General features: G+C 46.1%; 2 protein-coding genes and 1 long non-coding RNA gene across 3 annotated transcripts; 2 read left to right on the top strand and 1 right to left on the bottom strand.

Annotated features, from left to right (window-relative positions):
• Positions 1 to 1,776: 1,776 nt before the first annotated feature.
• Positions 1,777 to 6,304, bottom strand: NIFK (nucleolar protein interacting with the FHA domain of MKI67). The gene is given in 7 exon segments (XM_061464606.1): positions 1,777 to 2,212; positions 2,215 to 2,365; positions 3,547 to 3,627; positions 4,308 to 4,519; positions 5,099 to 5,207; positions 5,965 to 6,090; positions 6,177 to 6,304. Coding segments are annotated over 7 exon segments (837 nt in total). The 5' UTR covers positions 6,288 to 6,304; the 3' UTR covers positions 1,777 to 2,165.
• A 320-nt stretch (positions 6,305 to 6,624) lies between these two features.
• TSN (translin) lies at positions 6,625 to 15,942 on the top strand. Its single transcript, XM_061466245.1, has 6 exons — positions 6,625 to 6,708; positions 6,795 to 6,888; positions 13,194 to 13,290; positions 14,123 to 14,238; positions 14,837 to 14,916; positions 15,270 to 15,942. The coding sequence occupies exons 1-6, from the start codon at positions 6,643 to 6,645 to the stop codon at positions 15,504 to 15,506; spliced, it is 690 nt and encodes a 229-aa protein (XP_061322229.1). The 5' UTR covers positions 6,625 to 6,642; the 3' UTR covers positions 15,507 to 15,942.
• LOC133275972 (uncharacterized) lies at positions 10,950 to 13,131 on the top strand. The gene is made up of 2 exons (XR_009745752.1): positions 10,950 to 11,094; positions 11,855 to 13,131. It is a non-coding gene; the product is annotated as an uncharacterized LOC133275972 (long non-coding RNA).
• Positions 15,943 to 17,530: the final 1,588 nt, after the last annotated feature.

A 17,530-nucleotide genomic window follows, 5' to 3' on the forward strand; every position in this document is an offset into this window, starting at 1 on the left:
AAAACTGCCCACCCTGGGCAGATGCATTTTGTTTCTCTCCTGCTGCTGTACGAAGTCAAAGTAAAAAAGTTTTTTCAAAGCTGCATGTCAGTTACTACCCAATAAGCAACTCCTGCCAACCACTCTGATTATGTTTATCTCAAGGCTTAGCTGAGGATGTATTTTCCAGGGGTCTCAGGTACGAACTCTGCCTGTTTCATATTAAACAAGAACAAAGCCTGCAGATGTAGACAGCAACACTGCTATTAAAAGGCAAGGAGAGTCAGTGACCATGCAGCTGGCCAAAAGATCTCCCTGGCATGCTCAAGGTGACATGCATTTGATGCAGATGCTCTCATCCAGGTGGCTTCCTCAACAGTTTAGAGCAACAAAGGAGAATGATCTAATCTGAGTTACTGAGCAAATGTCATTACAATCACATGATTATTCAAGTGATCAGGCCAAGCAGGACAGAATTAGCCAGGCCAATGGTTCAGATTTCTTCTCCTCTGCCAGGAGCCCTCATCTCAAAATAGCCAAGGAACTAGTGCCAGCTGCCTACCTGAGCAGCCAGTTATTATTACCTGGGCTTTCCTCTGAAGCCTTCTGCCAAGTCTGACCTTCAGCCAAGAGCAGTAGAGAACATTTCAACTCAGACAAGCAAAGGTCAAGGCTAAGTACATACCACAAAATGCAAACTGGAATTTCTGTAAGTTCACATTTGCAATAAAATCCAAATTCTAACTGCACAGTAAAGATGCATTTTCAAACAAGACTGACTATCTGCAGTCAGCTGTGACAGATTATGTTGGAACAGGGATAAATCTTGATGCACAACAAAGTTACACTCAATTCTCTGAACTCGTACAACTGACGACAAAAACCTGTCACCCCATTTGTGTCTCACCCATCCAGAGGCTTATTACAATACTGCAATGTGCTTATCACCTTTGAACAAGAAGATGCAGGCAGTGACACTAAAATACAGGGACAAGGTGCTGCAGAGCCCAAAGGACAGCAGAAATAATAAACCCCATACTGCTCTGATTACTGATGCGCATTCTCAGCCTTGCTCCGAGGACAGCTGTACATAAGCTATTTGTCACCTTTGGTTTGTCTCTGCAGCTCAGCAACAAGTACCTCTAAAAGCAGCTGCACTTTGCAAGTCCTTGAACATTTTCTCAACCAGGCAATGGCACACTTATGGCAGACAAAGCCCCACAGAATCAGCAAGTTACCTTTGCCTGCTCAGCCCAGAGGTAAAGCAACACGACAGTGCATGACTAGGACCTTGGCAAAGTGAAATGCCTTTTACACAACTGAGGAATGAAAGCATACCTGTGACTCTGGCTAAGCCACCAGCCAAAAGAGCAGCCACCCTGCATCTTCCCCAGCAGGGTTTACTCAAACACAAATATTTTGCCTGCATAGGGAAAGGAATGGGAATCTTGAATGCGAGTGACTGCAGACATCTTCCTCTGCCTCTTCTCACCACCTTCCTAATCCCAGCTTTCCAAGACTTCTGCAACCACCCCACACCTTGGCAAAGGCCAAGTTTCTCAGGCATTGCTGAAAGCAGGGCTGAAAGGCACTGTCTCACTCAGGCAGCTTGTGTTCTGCCTCTGCCCTGGACAGTAGAGGCAGATCTTGACTGAGCACAAACAGCAGATGAAATTTAAGGGATGGCTTCCTTAGGAAAAAACCAAAACCTTTACCCTCTATTTGGGTAAATATGTGAGAACTCATAAGAAAAGCAGACATTCAATTAAGCAGAAGAACCACTACCAAGAGCCAATGCAGCTGAAAAATGGTTAATTTCTTTTTGGTTTTTATAACCCATAATTAATTACAAATGTAAGATAGAGCCCGCATCAGCAAGCTCTGCCTGGACAGCCTCAGATTGTTTCAATACAGCTAGTGCTAGAGACAAGTTAAAGAATTAGCTGAAGGTTCTGGCTTGACTGTAGGCATGTCACAGCATGGGCACTTGTGAGCACAAAGTCAAAAACATCTTCAAAGGCAGAGGAGACCATGGGTCCGATGACAGATAAACAGGAGGGAGAGGACTTGTAAATGGATCCTTTGCCTAGGAAAGACGGAAACAGTCTAGTCAAGGCAAACCAAACCAGGGCAGCAGAACCTTTAGAAACACCAACTCAACCACTCTGAGATGAGAAAAAACGTGGCTACAGCCACCCAAATTTTAAGTCTATTTCTGTTTCTTCAGGTTTGGTCTTTTTCTTGGCTGCTTCTTTGTTCTTGGCACACTATTCTTAGTACTGGCAGGGGGCAGTTTGAGAGTTATTTCATTGTCCTCTGCATCACCGTCCACCTGATCAGCTCTCCGGCGCTCGAGCACTGTTGGAGTACAGACTGGGGTAGGATCCTGAGGAGATCAAAAAAACATAATTCACTGCAAAGCCTGAGAGAGTCTCCACAAGGCACCTCAGTCCAGCTCTCCTTAACAACTTCAACATTAGGGAAAACGGTTTTCCTTTTATAAGCAGCTATTTTTGCAGACATTATTCCTTCAGACAAAAGCATCAACTTCAAAAGGTATATGCGAAAGGCAAATTAAAGTAATTCACATCTTCTAACATGCCAATTTGCACATTTGCTTTCTAAACTTCGTATTTCCTGACTCAAAGCACCAAGAAGAAAAGAAACGGGAAAAAGAAACTCACAACCAAACAAACAGAAATGCTACGTTCAAGCCCACAGCAGAGCCAAAACATTCCAGTTTCAATACCTTGGTAAGTTCCCAGAACTTAGTTGTCTGAATGTAGGAGTTATGCTGTTGCACTCACAACCAGTCCCGTCCCAATTACCACAAATAAATCCAGCAACATTAAAAAAAAAAACAACACAAAGCCAAATTCACAACAATGATGAAACGAAACAGAAATGGCAATACTTTACAGGCAGTTTAGACTGCCACTATCCCAAATCTCAGTCCTGATGACCTCAGCTTTCATCTTACTGCTACTTCTAGCTGGCATTAGTTTTCAATATACTGGAATACCACGCCTGGAGAGCATGAGGGAGAAGGGACAGTGCAGCATGCAAACGGGGACTGACAGCACTACACTGTGTTAATGGTTCAACTTCCTTTTGGTCAAAACAGGTTCATACTATAACATAGCACAGACCAACAGAAGGATGCCAGCAAAGAGAGACTTTGTACCAGTTTAAAGCACGGGCATACAGGGTGTAGAGGTGACTGCCCCCAGCACCCTGTGTTTCTGTAGCTTCAAGTTATTGCTGAATAGCAGGGTGCCTGGACGCACACTGGGATAAGCACTGCTAGTTACAATATGCTGAGAAGAATCCTTTGCTGCTAAATGTTCCCATGGGAGAAAGAACTGAGAAGATCCAACCACCCTCCCCAGTTCAGGAGTGTTAATACATCCAGAAGCAGCTACTTTTGACACAAAAATCAAGCAAACAATGTCAAGGTTTTCAGGTGTTGAAATTAATACGAAGATACCAGCTGCAGACTTGAAACATTTACCCAAGTGTGAATGGTGGAGCACGGTGCTGGGCACCACAAGGACTGTGGGGTCTTACCTGGCTGCTCAAAGAAATGTCAACTTCTGACTCCTTGGATGTTTTAACTTTCTTTCTCTTTAAGGAATGCTCCTGTGCAACCTAGGAAGCAAGACACTTCAGGTGTGGGTCACTACAAACACCCTTGTGTGAAGACACAAACAGTCACTTAACAGTCTATGGGCTTCGTAACTACAAATTTGCTACAGCAATTAGGTTTCAATGAATAAAATGACTGACAGTGCTGCAGGGGTGAACTGGTTTGAACAAAACTACCCAAACAACATAAGAAAAGCTGCTAATGTGAATTTAAAATAATACCATGTTAACAGCACTGCTTAAAATAGAAGTACCTCACCCAAGCACTCTGCAAACCAGCACTATGCTTGGCTGGGGTAGGCAGGGTCTGGGGATGGACCTGCCATCAAATGCCAACACTGCCAAAGCATCCCACAGGGCTTGGGCTAAGCGCTGTCACTCTGCTGTGGTTTGCAGTCAAACAGTAAAATCACAGAACATTGAACTGTTCGTATTACCAGAATAAAAGGAATGTCTTCCCCTTGCTGTTATTTGCTTCTCTAAAAGTAAACCCACACACAGGGTACAACCCAGCAAGACCACTACAGTACTTTCCAGGAGCTCTTATACAGTTCTTAGCACAAGAACATCTCCCTGGTGCTCCAGCCCTTTTATCAGTTCTACACAAAACATGTGGTTTTGTTGTACTGAGCACAGCAAACATGATGTGCATAAAACACTCACTGAAACGATGCCCAACTTACAAATCCTGGGAAGTCGTAATCGAGCCCCTTTTCAGCCAGCCTCTTCCGTAAGAGTTTCTCCTTCCGCAGCAACCGCTTTGTCATCTTTGCCTTCTGAACAAGTGAACGTATCCTATTGTACCGCCTGACCGCAGGCTGGGACGGCTTCCGGAATATCTTGTTGCTGTTTTTGAAGAGGTTTTCATGGACCCTTTCAGGAGCTATGAACTGACCTGTACCATGAACATATGGCATCAGGTTAGAGCAGAGCTACCCTGCTTACCACACGCACCCACATAACCCTGACTAGCCCTCATTATAACATCATCCACTCCTACTGCAGAGCACTTGTACCATGTTTTGTGAATACAGAACATGGAAAGTAACTGAATACCCACCAGTAAGAGACTGGGGACGGATGGATGGAAAGAGCACGTTTTTATTTTCACCCAGAAAACAGTCAGATAAACTTGTTTTCCAAAAGTTGCTGCATATGTATCGCATAACCCAAGTGTTACTGTCACCATGCCTGACGAACTCCCTAAGTCGATTAATATTTTAATTAAAAAAGCCTCTTGTGTCTAACTACACCGACACAGTTACAAATTATAAGGAATTTCCACATTACAGCAACTGTCTCTGCAGAAAAACCCACCACTCCCTCAGATTGTGTTGCAAAATTACACAATGAGCATTATCAGCCTTGAGCAAAACAGTAGCAGTGACCAAAAGCCTGTGTTCTATACACATGCAGAGAAAGAAGAAAAACTCAGCCCCGCAGAAAATCACCTTACATTTCAGCTTATACTTACACTTCAGCAGTCTTTCGGAAAACAGGTAGTTGTTCATTGTGTCTGCAACAATTTTGGCCACGTCGTCAGACTCAAACTCTATAAATCCATAGCCTTTGCTATTTCCAGTCTGTGAACAATGACAGAAAGAAATATGAGCCAATGTTTTAATAACTGAAGAACTGTCGCAACCCATTCTCAGCTGACCACAAGTAACTTCAGAAAGATGCAAGGACGTTTCCCACTAGACCAGGTTGCTCCAAGCCCTGTCCAGCCTGGCCTTGAACACTGCCAGGGATGTGGCAGCCACAGCTCCGCCAGTGCCTCGCCTCCCTCATAGTGGAGAGCTTCTTCCTGATATCTAATCTAAATCTACCTTCTTCCACTTTAAAGCACCGGATTTAATCCTAAATCAGCATATGCATATGAAACAAACTGTTCGTCAATACCTATTTACAAAAAAGCTGCCCTGTATCATTGTCATTCTGTGATTGTCACCAAGGTCACCTAGCAATATTATGATACGATGACAGACCCAGAAATTAGAAGAAGTTAAACTTACTGAGCATAAAACACCACGAAAGCTAAACCGGAGTCTTTCCCATCACATTCCACGTTGCAGCTTGAACTAGTGTACCTTGGCAGCACTTCTCACGCAAGTGTACTTACTCACAGAAAAAATGGGACTACATCAAGTACCGCTGAAACCGCCTGTCCGCAGCGCAGAAACAACGAAAGCCGCACGCGCCACCAGCCCGGGTCCCGTTTCGGAACCATTACTCCGGAGACGACCAACCCGAGCACGGAGCCCCCCTCTGCCCGCTCATGGAACTGCAGCGGCGGTGCCCAGCTGCCCGAGAGAGGCACAGCTCCCCGAGGCGCGTTACCTTCTTGCTCCGGGAGAGGCGGAGCCGCGTCACCGTCCCGAACTGCTCGAAATACTGGTACATCTGCGGCTCGCAGAGCCCCCGCGGGAGGTGCCCAATGTACACCACGCCCGGCGTCAGCTCCTCCTGCGGAACACAGCAGTGCGTCAGGCCACGACATGACCTGCCCCGCCGGGCCGCCCCCGCCCCGCGCCCGCCTCCGCCCCGCTCACCTTGGCCGCACGGCTCTTGCGGACCCGTTGCACCTTCTGCTGGAACTCGCGCTGCAGCTGCGGCTCCAAGGCCAGGAACGACGGGCTCGGGGCCGGAGCCACCGCCGCCATGCTACCCCCCTCGCCGCCGGAAGGACGTCACTACCCTCGCACGCGGTGTCGCGCGGCGGCGAGGGCGCGCAGGTGCAGAACAGCGGCGCGCTGTCTCCTAGCAACGGTGCGCGGCGCTGCGGATCGGCCCCCGCCCGCATGACGTCGCGTGGCAACTCCCACACGGCAGCGGCGGCCTTCTGGAGAGGGGCTTGAAACACGGACAGCGCTGTCCCCTTCAGCCGCTCAGGCGCTGCGCTAGACAGCCCGGCACGGCGCGGTCAGGCTCAGCGAGGGACAGCCCCTGCGCCAACGGCATAGCAGGTCCCCTGCGTTGGCGGGAGGCCCCAGCGGCGGGAGGGGGCGGACGGGCGCTATGTCGGTGAGCGACATGTTCATCGCGCTGCAGGGCGTCCTCACCGCCGACCAGGACATCCGCGAGGTGCGCGCGGGGCCGGGCGCGCGGGTGGCGGGCCGGGGGCGGGCCGGGGGCGTCCGGTGCTCCCGTGACGCTGCCTGTCCCCGCAGGAGATCCGGAAGGTGGTGCAGGCGCTGGAGCAGACGGCCCGGGAGATCCTCACGCTGCTGCAGGGCGTGCACCAGGGAACCGGCTTCCAGGACAGTGAGTCCCGCACGGCCGCCCTCAGCCGCTGGGGGGCGGGAAGTGCCCTTCGAGGCGAGCGGGTCCCTCTGTCACGGGCGCCCCTCTCCCAGGCTTCGTGTGGTCGCTCGCGGGGTGTCCTGAGTGGGCTTCCCAGGGGCTGGAAAAGGGCGCAGCTGGGAGTTCTCGAGCCATGCGAGTAGAAAAGCTGCCATTGCATCCCCAGGGAGAGCCGCTTTTTCCCTTTCCCCCATCCCTTGTCAGCTGTGTCGCTGTCTCGGTGCCGGAGAGCGTGCTTTTCTTAGAGGTGTTCGCTTTCTGGGCCGTTGCATTGGCTCCTATGTAGGATTGCCTTAAAGCGATGTGCACATGGATTTTTATGTTCTCGTAATTTTACCATCAACTGGTGGCCTTTGTATTGCCTTCCTCACCTCTTCACCCTATCCCCCAATAAGCTGTGATCCTGAATGCTCTGGGAGTGCTCAGGATAGTGAGGGAAAGGGGGTCTCCAGTCTGGTTTGTATGAGACTGACTCTGTGTGTATGTAAAATCTGCCCAGTGCTGTAAAATCTAAGGGGAATTTGCAAAGACCAGCAATAAAGCAGTAGTTGTCCTTGATGTACATTTGCCATACATGAGGGAATTGTTCTGCTGGTTTTGAGGTTTGGGTTGTAAGGAGCCTCATTCCTTGCTTTCAGTCCAAACTTGTGTAAGATTTTTGACATAATGTTTCTGGGCCAGACTGATTCCTGCAGGGCACAAGAACAGCACTACAGACCTAGGTGCCAGATGTGCTCTTTCTGCTTCCTCCATCCCCACTCTTCAACTCACTGGCAAAACTACTGGAATAAACAGGGTTTTTTTCCTTAAATATATGACTTAAAAGTTATTTTTTTCAAGTCAGCGAACATCTCCTGAGAAGACAGAACCATCCTGACTTTCCTGGAAACTCTTGAGAAAGGTTTAGGAAGAGGAGAAATCTGTCAAGGCACTCTCTGAAGGTGAATAGAAGAATAAACCTCAGCAGGTGCTGCTTTATTCACCTGCAGAGCTGAGTGGTTGTTACCAGCCTGATGGCCTGCTGGTGGCCTGGGATTTCTCTGGCCCCTGAGAGGGTATGTGCTTAGCAACATGCAACTCCTGAGGTTTGACCTCTGCTGGCAAGTGAAGCTCCCACCTGCTTAGGGAATCTGTCTGTGGTAAAGATTACAGCTGATCATTGGTTAATTTACACAAGCATAAACTCAGTTTTCTAAGCTGGAAAACCTGTGGATGTTGTTTTGTGTGGGTATCAACTTCAGGGATTGCTTTCCAGCATTGAATAGTGGAGACCTTTGTCTGGCTCAGTGTATTTTCCATTGATCTTTTTTGAGGGGAGAGAGCTGGTCCTGGAACTTGCAGAGTCTGAGAACAGATTTAGAAGAGTTAAAAGTGAACACCAGAAAAAAAGCCTAATCTTATAATTCTTGTAATACCAAAGATAACAAATACATGCCTAGTAGGTTAGGCATTAGCTCATGATAATAGACCTGTCTGTTTCTCATCATTTAGAAGAACAATAAAGCAAATCAAGAAAGATTAACAGCAAAATAATACAATGTCAGTTAGCAGAAGGATTGTTTGAGGGGTAAGTAGCGCTTGTCAGATGTCACGTATTTAGATTGCAGTTTTATTTGGTTGTGGTTGTAGTTCTGCAGCATAGTGTGCTTAAATGTCTGTGTGGCTTTTCAACAGCATCTCATTGAGTCAGTACCAAAATTTGACTAAGAAACTGAAATGATACTTCCTTAGTAGATTAAAAAGGGATAAACAATGACTTGTAGCTATGAGAGGATTATTCATTGCAAAAGAGTTCTTGCGAGACTTTGTAGTATCAAGACTTTTCATAGAATCATAGAATAGTTAGGGTTGGAAAGGACCTTAAGATCATCAAGTTCCAACCCCCCTGTCATGGGCAGGGACACGTCACACTAAACCATATCACCCAAGGCCTTGTCCAGCCTGGTCTTGAACACTGCCAGGGATGGAGCATTCACAACCTCCCTGGGCAGCCTATTCCAGTGCCTCACCACCCTAACAGGAAAGAATTTCCTTCTTATAGCCAATCTAAACTTCCCCTGTTTAAGTTTGAAGCCGTTACCCCTTGTCCTGTCACTGCAGTCCCTAATGAAGAGTCCCTCCCCAGCATCCCTATAGGCCCCCTCCAGATACTGGAAAGCTGCTATGAGGTCTCCACGCAGCCTTCTCTTCTCCAGGCTGAACAGCCCCAACTTTCTCAGCCTATCTTCATACGGGAGGTGCTCCAGTCCCCTGATCATCCTCGTGGCCCTTCTCTGGACTTGTTCCAACAGTTCCATGTCCTTTTTATGTTGAGGACCCCAGAACTGCACGCAATACTCCAAATGAGGTCTCACAAGAGCAGAGTAGAGGGGCAGGATCACCTCCTTCGACCTGCTGGTCACGCTCCTTGTGATGCAGCCCAGGATAGGGTTGGCTTTCTGGGCTGTGAGCGCACACTGAAGCCGGCTCATGTTCATTTTCTCATCAACCAACACCCCCAAGTCCTTCTCCGCAGGGCTGCTCTGAATCTCTTCTCTGCCCAGCCTGTAGCTGTGCCTGGGATTGCTCCGACCCAGGTGTAGGACCTTGCACTTGGCATGGTTAAACTTCATGAGGTTGGCATCAGCCCACCTCACAAGCATGTCAAGGTCCCTCTAGATGGCATTCCTTCCCTCCAGGGTATCAACCGAACCACACAGCTTGGTGTCATCAGCAAACAGGTTTATATTTATTTATTCCAAGATATAAGAAAAACCATGAATCCTATCAATAATCTATATTGAGCTATTAAAATATTAAATAATAAACTGGAAACTAATAAAAAAGCAAGAATACTATTAACTACTACAAGTTCCCGGGTGACAGAGTAGTGAATGATGCTGGGTGGCTGCAGCTGTGTTGCTGTGGCTGGTTGAAGCTGGTGCTGCTGCCAAGAGAGGCTGTAGGGCTTCTTGTACCCTGTCACCTGGGAGTCAGCTTTCTTCCCCAGCCTGTTGGTTGGTCGTTTATAATTCCTGTTCCATCATCAGTTGAAACAGAGTGATGAAAACTCAAGGAGGCGACAGAGAACTACTGAAAACAGGGAAGGGATTTGTACCAGGCTGAGCAGTCCCTCCTGCTAAAGAGAAGGGTAGGGGATGGAGTGAGCTCCATTAATAGAAATATGGGTTAGTTGGTATTTGAAACATTGTCTCGCCCTCCCAGTGCCTTTCCTCTGTTCTCCAGGAGCTTAAAATACCTCCTAGTTAAATCTGTTTTCATTGAGTTTTCATCTAACCTCTTTTACTGCAGGGCAGACACCTACCCGCAGACAACAGCTGTTTGGTGGTGCTGACTTGACTGTGTTCTCTACACTGAGCGTGAGACTGTGCTCTGCTGTGGGATACACACTTGCAGTTGTAGTCTTTATTTAGCTGTGGGGAAGGGAAGGAAAACCAGCAGAGCCTCAGGCCATCATCCTCTGGAACAGGGTTAGAGGATCTCCTTCAGCTTCCTCTGTTCCCTGTCCAAAATGGAATTTGAGAACTGCAGGGAGAGCTGTTCAGGGCAGGGTGTGCTGCAGCCTGCTGTTAGCTGACATGAATCTGAGTGACAGATAGGGTCTTCAGAGGCTGAAAGTCAGCTTAATATGTCTTTGCTCTTGAACTACATTATGTCAAGTTTAGCCAAACATCAGTGGTGGTATCCAAGGAGGCAAGAGGATAGCTTGAAGTTGGGAGGCTATGTGTGTATCACTGAGCGCTTGTCAGAAACTTTCCTGTAAAGACTGCTTATTTTTGTCACAGGTTCCTTTGGCAGAACTTTGTCGTCAAATGCTAGGTAATGGTTGACACAGCTGAGGCAGACATCACAGTTTGAGGATGGTGCTCAAAGGCTGGCTGTCAGTGAGCTTCACACGTCTCTTTCATTCTGGCTGTCACACAGAGCACTTTCACCTTCTGCATCCTGAAGCTTTTCTTTTTAAGTGCCCCCCCACCCGCCCCCCTTTTTTGTTTGTTTTGTTGTTGTTGTTTTTTTTTTAATAGAAGTTGTGCATTATTAATTGAAAGAAGCTTTTTAAGTATACTTAAGTGACTCTGGTAGGGCTTGTTTGATAGAAATCATCCATCAGAACTTTCTGATTTAGCTTCTATGCATCTTATTTAATCTTAGCTTCACAGTATCACAGTATGCTAGAGATTGGAAGGGACCTCGAAAGATCATCTAGTCCAATCCCCCTGCCGGAGCAGGAACACCTAGATAATGTTACACAGGAATGTGTCCAGGCGGGTTTTGAATGTCTCCAGGGAAGGAGACTCCACAACCTCCCTGGGCAGCCTGTTCCAGTGTTCTGTCACCCTCACTGAGAAGAAGTTTCTTCTCAAGTTTAAGTGGAACCTCTTGTGTTCCAGTTTGTACCCATTACCCCTTGTCCTATCATTGTTTGCCACTGATGGAGCCTGGCTCCATCCTCGTGACACTCCCCCTTTATATATTTATAGACACTAATAAGGTCACCCCTCAGTCTCCTCCAAACTATAGAGACCCAGCTCCCTCAGTCTTTCCTCATAAGGGAGATGCTCCACTCCCTTAATCATCTTTGTTGCCCTTCGCTGGACTCTCTCCAGCAGGTTCCTGTCCTTCTTGAACTGAGGGGCCCAGAACTGGACACAATATTCCAGATGGGGTCTCACCAGGGCAGAGTAGAGGGGAAGGAGGACCTCTCTCGACCTACTAACCACCCCCCTTCTAATGCACCCCAGGATGCCATTGGCCTTCTTGGCCACAAGGGCACGGTGTTGGCTCATGGTCATCCTGTCGTCCACTAGGACCCCCAGGTCCCTCTCCCCTGCTCTCTAACAGGTCGTTCCCCAACCTATACTGGAACCTGGGGTTGTTCCTGACCAGATGCAGGACTCTACATTTTCCCTTGCTTCTGTACATCAAGTGCAGGAGAGCCTGCCAGGGTGACCTACCTGCCTTGGTCTGTGACCAGGATTTCTGAGAAGGCCTCAGTTAAGAGATAGTGGTTTGATGAGGGCCTTGGTGCTGCAGGAGCAGTGTGGCTGTAAATTGTGTCAATAAACGGGAGGTGGCAGTGGGTGGCACATAAACAAGGGACCATTTTTCTGCAGAGGTATAACATCCATTGGTCAGGCTGAAACCCAGTTTCTTCAAATACATCACTCTGAAAGCAGGAAAAGCAGTTTCCTGAAGGGATGTTGCACCTCATCTAACCTAAGTCTTATTCATAAGAAAAAAATATTCCAAGATTTTAAAATTGAGACAGAAAAGTTGCTTTTCTGTTTGGCAGCACTGCCCAGTGTGTGTGTGCGCTTTCTCCTGCCAGCTGCTGTGTGTAGTGCTGTCCTATTGCTTGTGGTCTAGTGGCTGCTTTTTCTTCTAAACCACTGCAAGAGAGAACATCTTGTTTCTCTCTTTATAAAGCCTGCACAGCCCAGGTGGCCACTCCTTCCTCTCACTCCATCCACACAGCTAGAACCTAAAATGTCCCATTATCTGCTCATGCCTGATCTCTGGCATGCCCGCCTTTCTGCATCACAGTCCGCATCCCATCCACTCCGGATGGGTGGATGGGCTCATAGCATGGGGCTTTAACCATGTCGCTGCTCTTGTGACTCCCTCCCTTGCCCCTCAGATAACTTTTCCCATGATCTCAGCTCTTGCATATTTACAGACCCTCAGACAAAACTGCTCCTCTCCTACTTCAGATGAGGCCTCGCACTCAGTGTCCTTTCCAGCCTTTCTCCATCTCTACTTCTCATCTCTCCTCCAGCATTGCTCGTTTGCCACCCTGCTCAGTGTATTACCACGTGCCTTTGTTCCACAGAGAAACAACACACTGACTCTTATGTTCATCCATTCCTGCCTCCATCTGTTTGTATCCCCCATTGCCTTTTGGTCTGTGACCTTCGCAGAGTTTTCTTCTGTCAGTGCCCATTACAGAATGGGTTCTTCATCCATGACGTAAGTTTCATAGAAGTAGTAATGATTAGCAGTGATTCTTAAATAACACTGGGGGATCTTGGCTCAAGTTTGAAACTAAGGACTAGAGCAGATTAGACAGCGTGGAACTCAGGAGTGTTTCTCCTCTACCTGTGTGACTCTGGTGTGAAAATGAGAATTTCTTAGATTGATTCCACATGTCAGTAGACTTCTCTTGGACAACAAAGGAGTGTAAATAGTACTGCCAACACGGGAAAACTCTCTGTTTACACAAACTCGCTCTCTGTCAAGTACTGAATGTTGCGCTGTTTCTTTTTCAGTACCTAAGAAATGTCAGAAGGCTCGTGAACACTTCGGTACAGTGAAAATACAGCTGGACTCTCTGAAGACCAAGTTTCCTGCTGATCAGTATTACAGGTGTGCAGGATCACACACAGCCAGACATGGAAATGAGAATTGCCTGGGCATAGTTGGCATTGTTACTTTGGAAGAATGATTTAAAGATTTATGGTCTGAATGCTTCTTTCTGTTTGAAAAGCAAATTGTGGTAGAGGACTGTGAGGTTTTTAGCAGCACAGATAAAAAAAACTTTTGCTCAAACACTATTTGTAACATTTCACTAAAAGAATATCTAGTATTTAATTCTCATTCTGGAAATTTTTTAAAAAAAGAAAACCAAAACTTTAGGAATGATGTTTTGTTGGAGCTGCTTCTGGTTTCTGGGAGCAGAGCATTTGCTGGTCCATTAGTTTCAGTTAATTTGCTAGGTTTGGGGCATGTCTGAAAACAGCTCCAAATCTGTCATGAAATGGCTGTTTGATACTGCAGATACAAAATGAAGTTGTCACCTCTGTTTTGCTGCTGCCAGAAGGGGACAGTGTCTAGCAAGAACATTTCAAAGGACGAGAGTCTTGTCAGCTCAGATCTGCTGAGGGAAGATGGGAGAGAAGATGGTTGTCTTGTGGGCACGGCAACCTGAAAAACTCCATGAACCGAGTAGGTGTGTGAGGGGTGGAAGAAGGAATGCCAGCGTCCAGCATGGTGTCCTGGGGTGAAGTTCTGGAGCACCAAGGAGATGCCTTTAGGCTGGTGTTGTTTAGATAGGCCAAAAATATCACAAAGTGCTACGTGTAAAGGTGGAAAACATAATGTTATACATATATACATATACATAACATATGCTTGTTGCCTCGCTCTTCAGTAATAGATGTTACTTACGTATATGTTGACTTGGTGTTTTCTTCAACAGATTTCATGAGCACTGGAGGTTTGTGCTTCAGCGGCTGGTGTTTCTGGCAGCATTTGTAGTCTACTTGGAGTCAGAAACATTAGTGACCCGAGAAGCTGTTGCAGAAATACTTGGGAGTAAGTTAATATTCTAACAAAGAGAAAAGCCTTGTGACTTTTTTAGGCATAGCTTTCAGAGGTATAGGGAATCAGCAGAACTTCATTTCTTCCCAAGAAATCTTCCATGTAGATTATTAATTCAAATTGCATAAATGTACCGAAAGAGTAATGCAGAGATTAAGCTCAGTTCTCTCACTTTTTGGTGTGTAAAAGTGTGGAAAGCAGATAAAATTCTTATGCTGTAAGAGAATTGTGTGCTCCCAGAGCAAAGGATTTAAAAAAAAACAAACCAAAACCACAAAACCAAAACCAGAATATATTTCTAAAAACTGAGCCAGACCTCATACACCCTCTTTGGTGTATGGATGTAAATTCAGTTATTGTTGGATCAGTTACAACCTGTTGCATGTCCAGCTGAGGACATATGATACGCTAAATCAAAATGTGGAGGAGAGGCAGTAATTACATCACATGCAGGGAAAGGCTGACTTTTCTTTTGTAATAGTATTTCATAATCTTGATATTTTAAATGAGCTCAGTGAACAAACACAGTTGCAACTAGCTGGGTTTGCTCATGTTCAGCACCACCTGATTACCACTCTGGTTTTCATCTTAGTTGAAGCTGATCGAGAGCGGGGCTTTCACCTGGACATTGAAGACTATCTCTCTGGTGTATTAACTCTCGCCAGTGAGCTGGTAAGGAAGATACTCATGCATAGCTTTGGATTGAAACTGACCTAGAAAAATAATGTGTTTTCTAAGCTTCCCAAGTTGTTCCTGGAAGTTACGAAACACAAGGCCTCGATCTGAACTTTCAGCAAACCACCCCTCTGTGTGCAAGAGTGGTGCCTCACTGATATTTTAAGATTTAAGCTAGTCACTTGATTGAAAATCCAGGATCACGGTCAACAGAAAAGTAGATCTAAGGATAAATAATCTGACTGCCTGGAACAAAACTGCTTCATTTGGTAAAGTAAGTGATGGGATTAGGGATGTGATTTGGGTGGGTTCCTCCACTGATGTTCTCCCTGCATGTTGTCTTCTCATAGTCTAGACTGGCAGTGAACAGTGTCACGGCTGGTGACTATTCTCGCCCTCTCCGCATCTCAACTTTTATCAACGAGCTGGATTCTGGCTTCCGTCTCCTCAACCTGAAGAACGACTCCCTGAGGAAACGTTACGATGGCCTGAAATACGATGTTAAGAAAATTGAGGAAGTGGTTTACGACTTGTCAATCAGAGGACTCAATAAGGAAGCAACACCTGGTGCAGGTGGAGAGAAATGAAAGATGCTCATTTTAACAGCATCATCGATTACCTCAGATGGTTGCCAATTTAGGAAGCATGCTAGCAAAGTCTTCCTACAGTAGTTTAGAAGAACTGCAGCTAAAAGCTGCTCTCTATTTTCTTACAAAAGGTGTAGTACGGATGTTAGATCCTCAAAATGTTTTGTAAACTTATATCTAGATTAGGGCAGGAGGCTCTCCATTTCCAGTGGAGTTCCTCTGTCAAAACACAGGGTGCTGTTCTGTGCACAGCAGCAATAGTAGTCAGTAACACCTGTGAGCTGAAATACATTCTCCCTAGTTCCATAGTGGTGTTTCACTGCTGCAGCAGTGGTGTGCTTCAGCTGCCCCTTCTCACCCACCTCAGAAGACACGTGCAGAGCACGCTGCTCACTGCAGATATGTGTCATGCTTCACAAACCACAGTGTATAAATAGGTAAACTTTTTTTTTTAAGATTTTTGCCTTTTTGTTAAATTTTCACCTCTGTCATTAAGTTGAACAGATTCACATAACTATTAACCACATTTTTTTTAATGGCTTCTGTTAATGTATCCCGCTTAAGTGAAAAATCAGTGAAGATATTACTGAGAATTTCTCCATTGGAACTGGTGCGTTGCCCCCAGGCACATTTTCTCTAGGTTTTTTCCTTCCTCCAAGATTTCTGTTACCAGGGAGAGCAAGGACCTGCCTTCCCTGGCTGGTATTTGTTTTACTGACATGAGCAAATGCTGAGTTTTAGTATGAACATTTGCCTTGAGAACTCAGTGTAAGCCATTTTTATTTTTAACTACCATGATTTCTGAATAGAGAAATGTTAACAGATAAACTGCAGGGAGAGTCTGAGTTTTAACACTCTAGATAGGCCACAACTGTACCTGTGTCCTGGGATGAAAAAAGAAACACACCAGAACTATAGTTTGTGTAGTAAAATGTTTGTATCCTTAGAAAAGAGGGAATTACTAGTTTCAGACACTTTGCATGTAAAGTGTTTGCAAACACCAACAGCTTCTTTTCCTTTGTCTAAAAGGGCACACTGGTACCCTGCAATGTGTTTGTTCTCTTGTCCTAAATGAGAGTTTTGTCATTCTTCTGGTGGCACAGCAGGCGGTAAGGAGACAAATGTAATTTCTTTAGGAGGAATATTTCCAGAGGAAGAAACTGAAAAGTAAAGTTTGTGGGTTTGTTAGCATCTCATTTTGTTAGCAAAGATTTACCAGTGTTTGAGTTAGGGAATTGTTTTGTTTATTGAAAGAAAATGGTTTCTTGGTTATTTTGGCCAATAAAAGCTGTTCTTTGATTTTGGCCATTTGGTAACTGTTGGCCTGTTGTCTGATTATTTGTTCTTTGCTTCCCTTTCTGGGAGCCTACTCAAAAATTAAGCTGGGTCAATAGGAAAATTGTTCAGTGGTGTGCTCTTGCCCACTGGCAAGTGAAGCCTAACTCAAACTGCAGACAGATTTCATTGGCATTTTTTAAACTATTTTTAACCTGTTTGACCTGTTTCACCAAGTAGAGCAGGGGTATGGAGTTTATCATTACCAAATCCAAGATGTGGCAGGGTTCATCTTCAGAGCATCTCATAATCTTTCATGTTTGTCCCAACCCTTTGTCTCATATGTCTTGTAACATAGGGAGGTGGTAATATCCCTCTTTCTCAGCTGAAGAAGATGAGGGTGTACCTTCCTAAGCCTCATGGCAATGAGACCAGCTTTCAAAGTAGTTTCAAAGTAGCCACTGTTTACTTCTTTCTTGCTTTAACCCTGTGGAGGTGGGAGGAAGGAAGGAGCTTAAGCCAGTTCTACTGCCAGAACCAGAGACTAGGGGTAAAACAGCCATGGTCACACAGGAAACAGGTGGGAGCAGGGGAATTAGAGAAAGGTTTCCTGGGCATCAGTCTGGTGTCTCAGGTTGGAAGATTCCTGGGTGTGAGGCCATGTGGTGGGGCAGTTTCTGTTGCAGGGCAGGCGTTTGTCAAGGGTTTGTGCTAGCTTGTGTCCCAGGTGCTCCAGTTTCATTGGTCAT

Source organism: Pezoporus flaviventris, unplaced genomic scaffold, assembly GCF_033815535.1.
Source record: "Pezoporus flaviventris isolate CSIRO_AGI_PZ_B2104156 unplaced genomic scaffold, CSIRO_AGI_Pfla_v1 ptg000001l, whole genome shotgun sequence".
Taxonomy (NCBI): Eukaryota; Metazoa; Chordata; class Aves; order Psittaciformes; family Psittacidae; genus Pezoporus; species Pezoporus flaviventris.

Bases quoted from the DNA above. Each gene is read 5' to 3' on its own strand.
- TSN (XM_061466245.1), top strand. From the start codon at position 6,643: ATGTCGGTGAGCGACATGTTCATCGCGCTGCAGGGCGTCCTCACCGCC. The intron at 14,239-14,836 runs GTAAGTTAATAT...TTTTCATCTTAG, and splicing joins TGTTGCAGAAATACTTGGGA to TTGAAGCTGATCGAGAGCGG. The intron at 14,917-15,269 runs GTAAGGAAGATA...GTCTTCTCATAG, and splicing joins TAACTCTCGCCAGTGAGCTG to TCTAGACTGGCAGTGAACAG.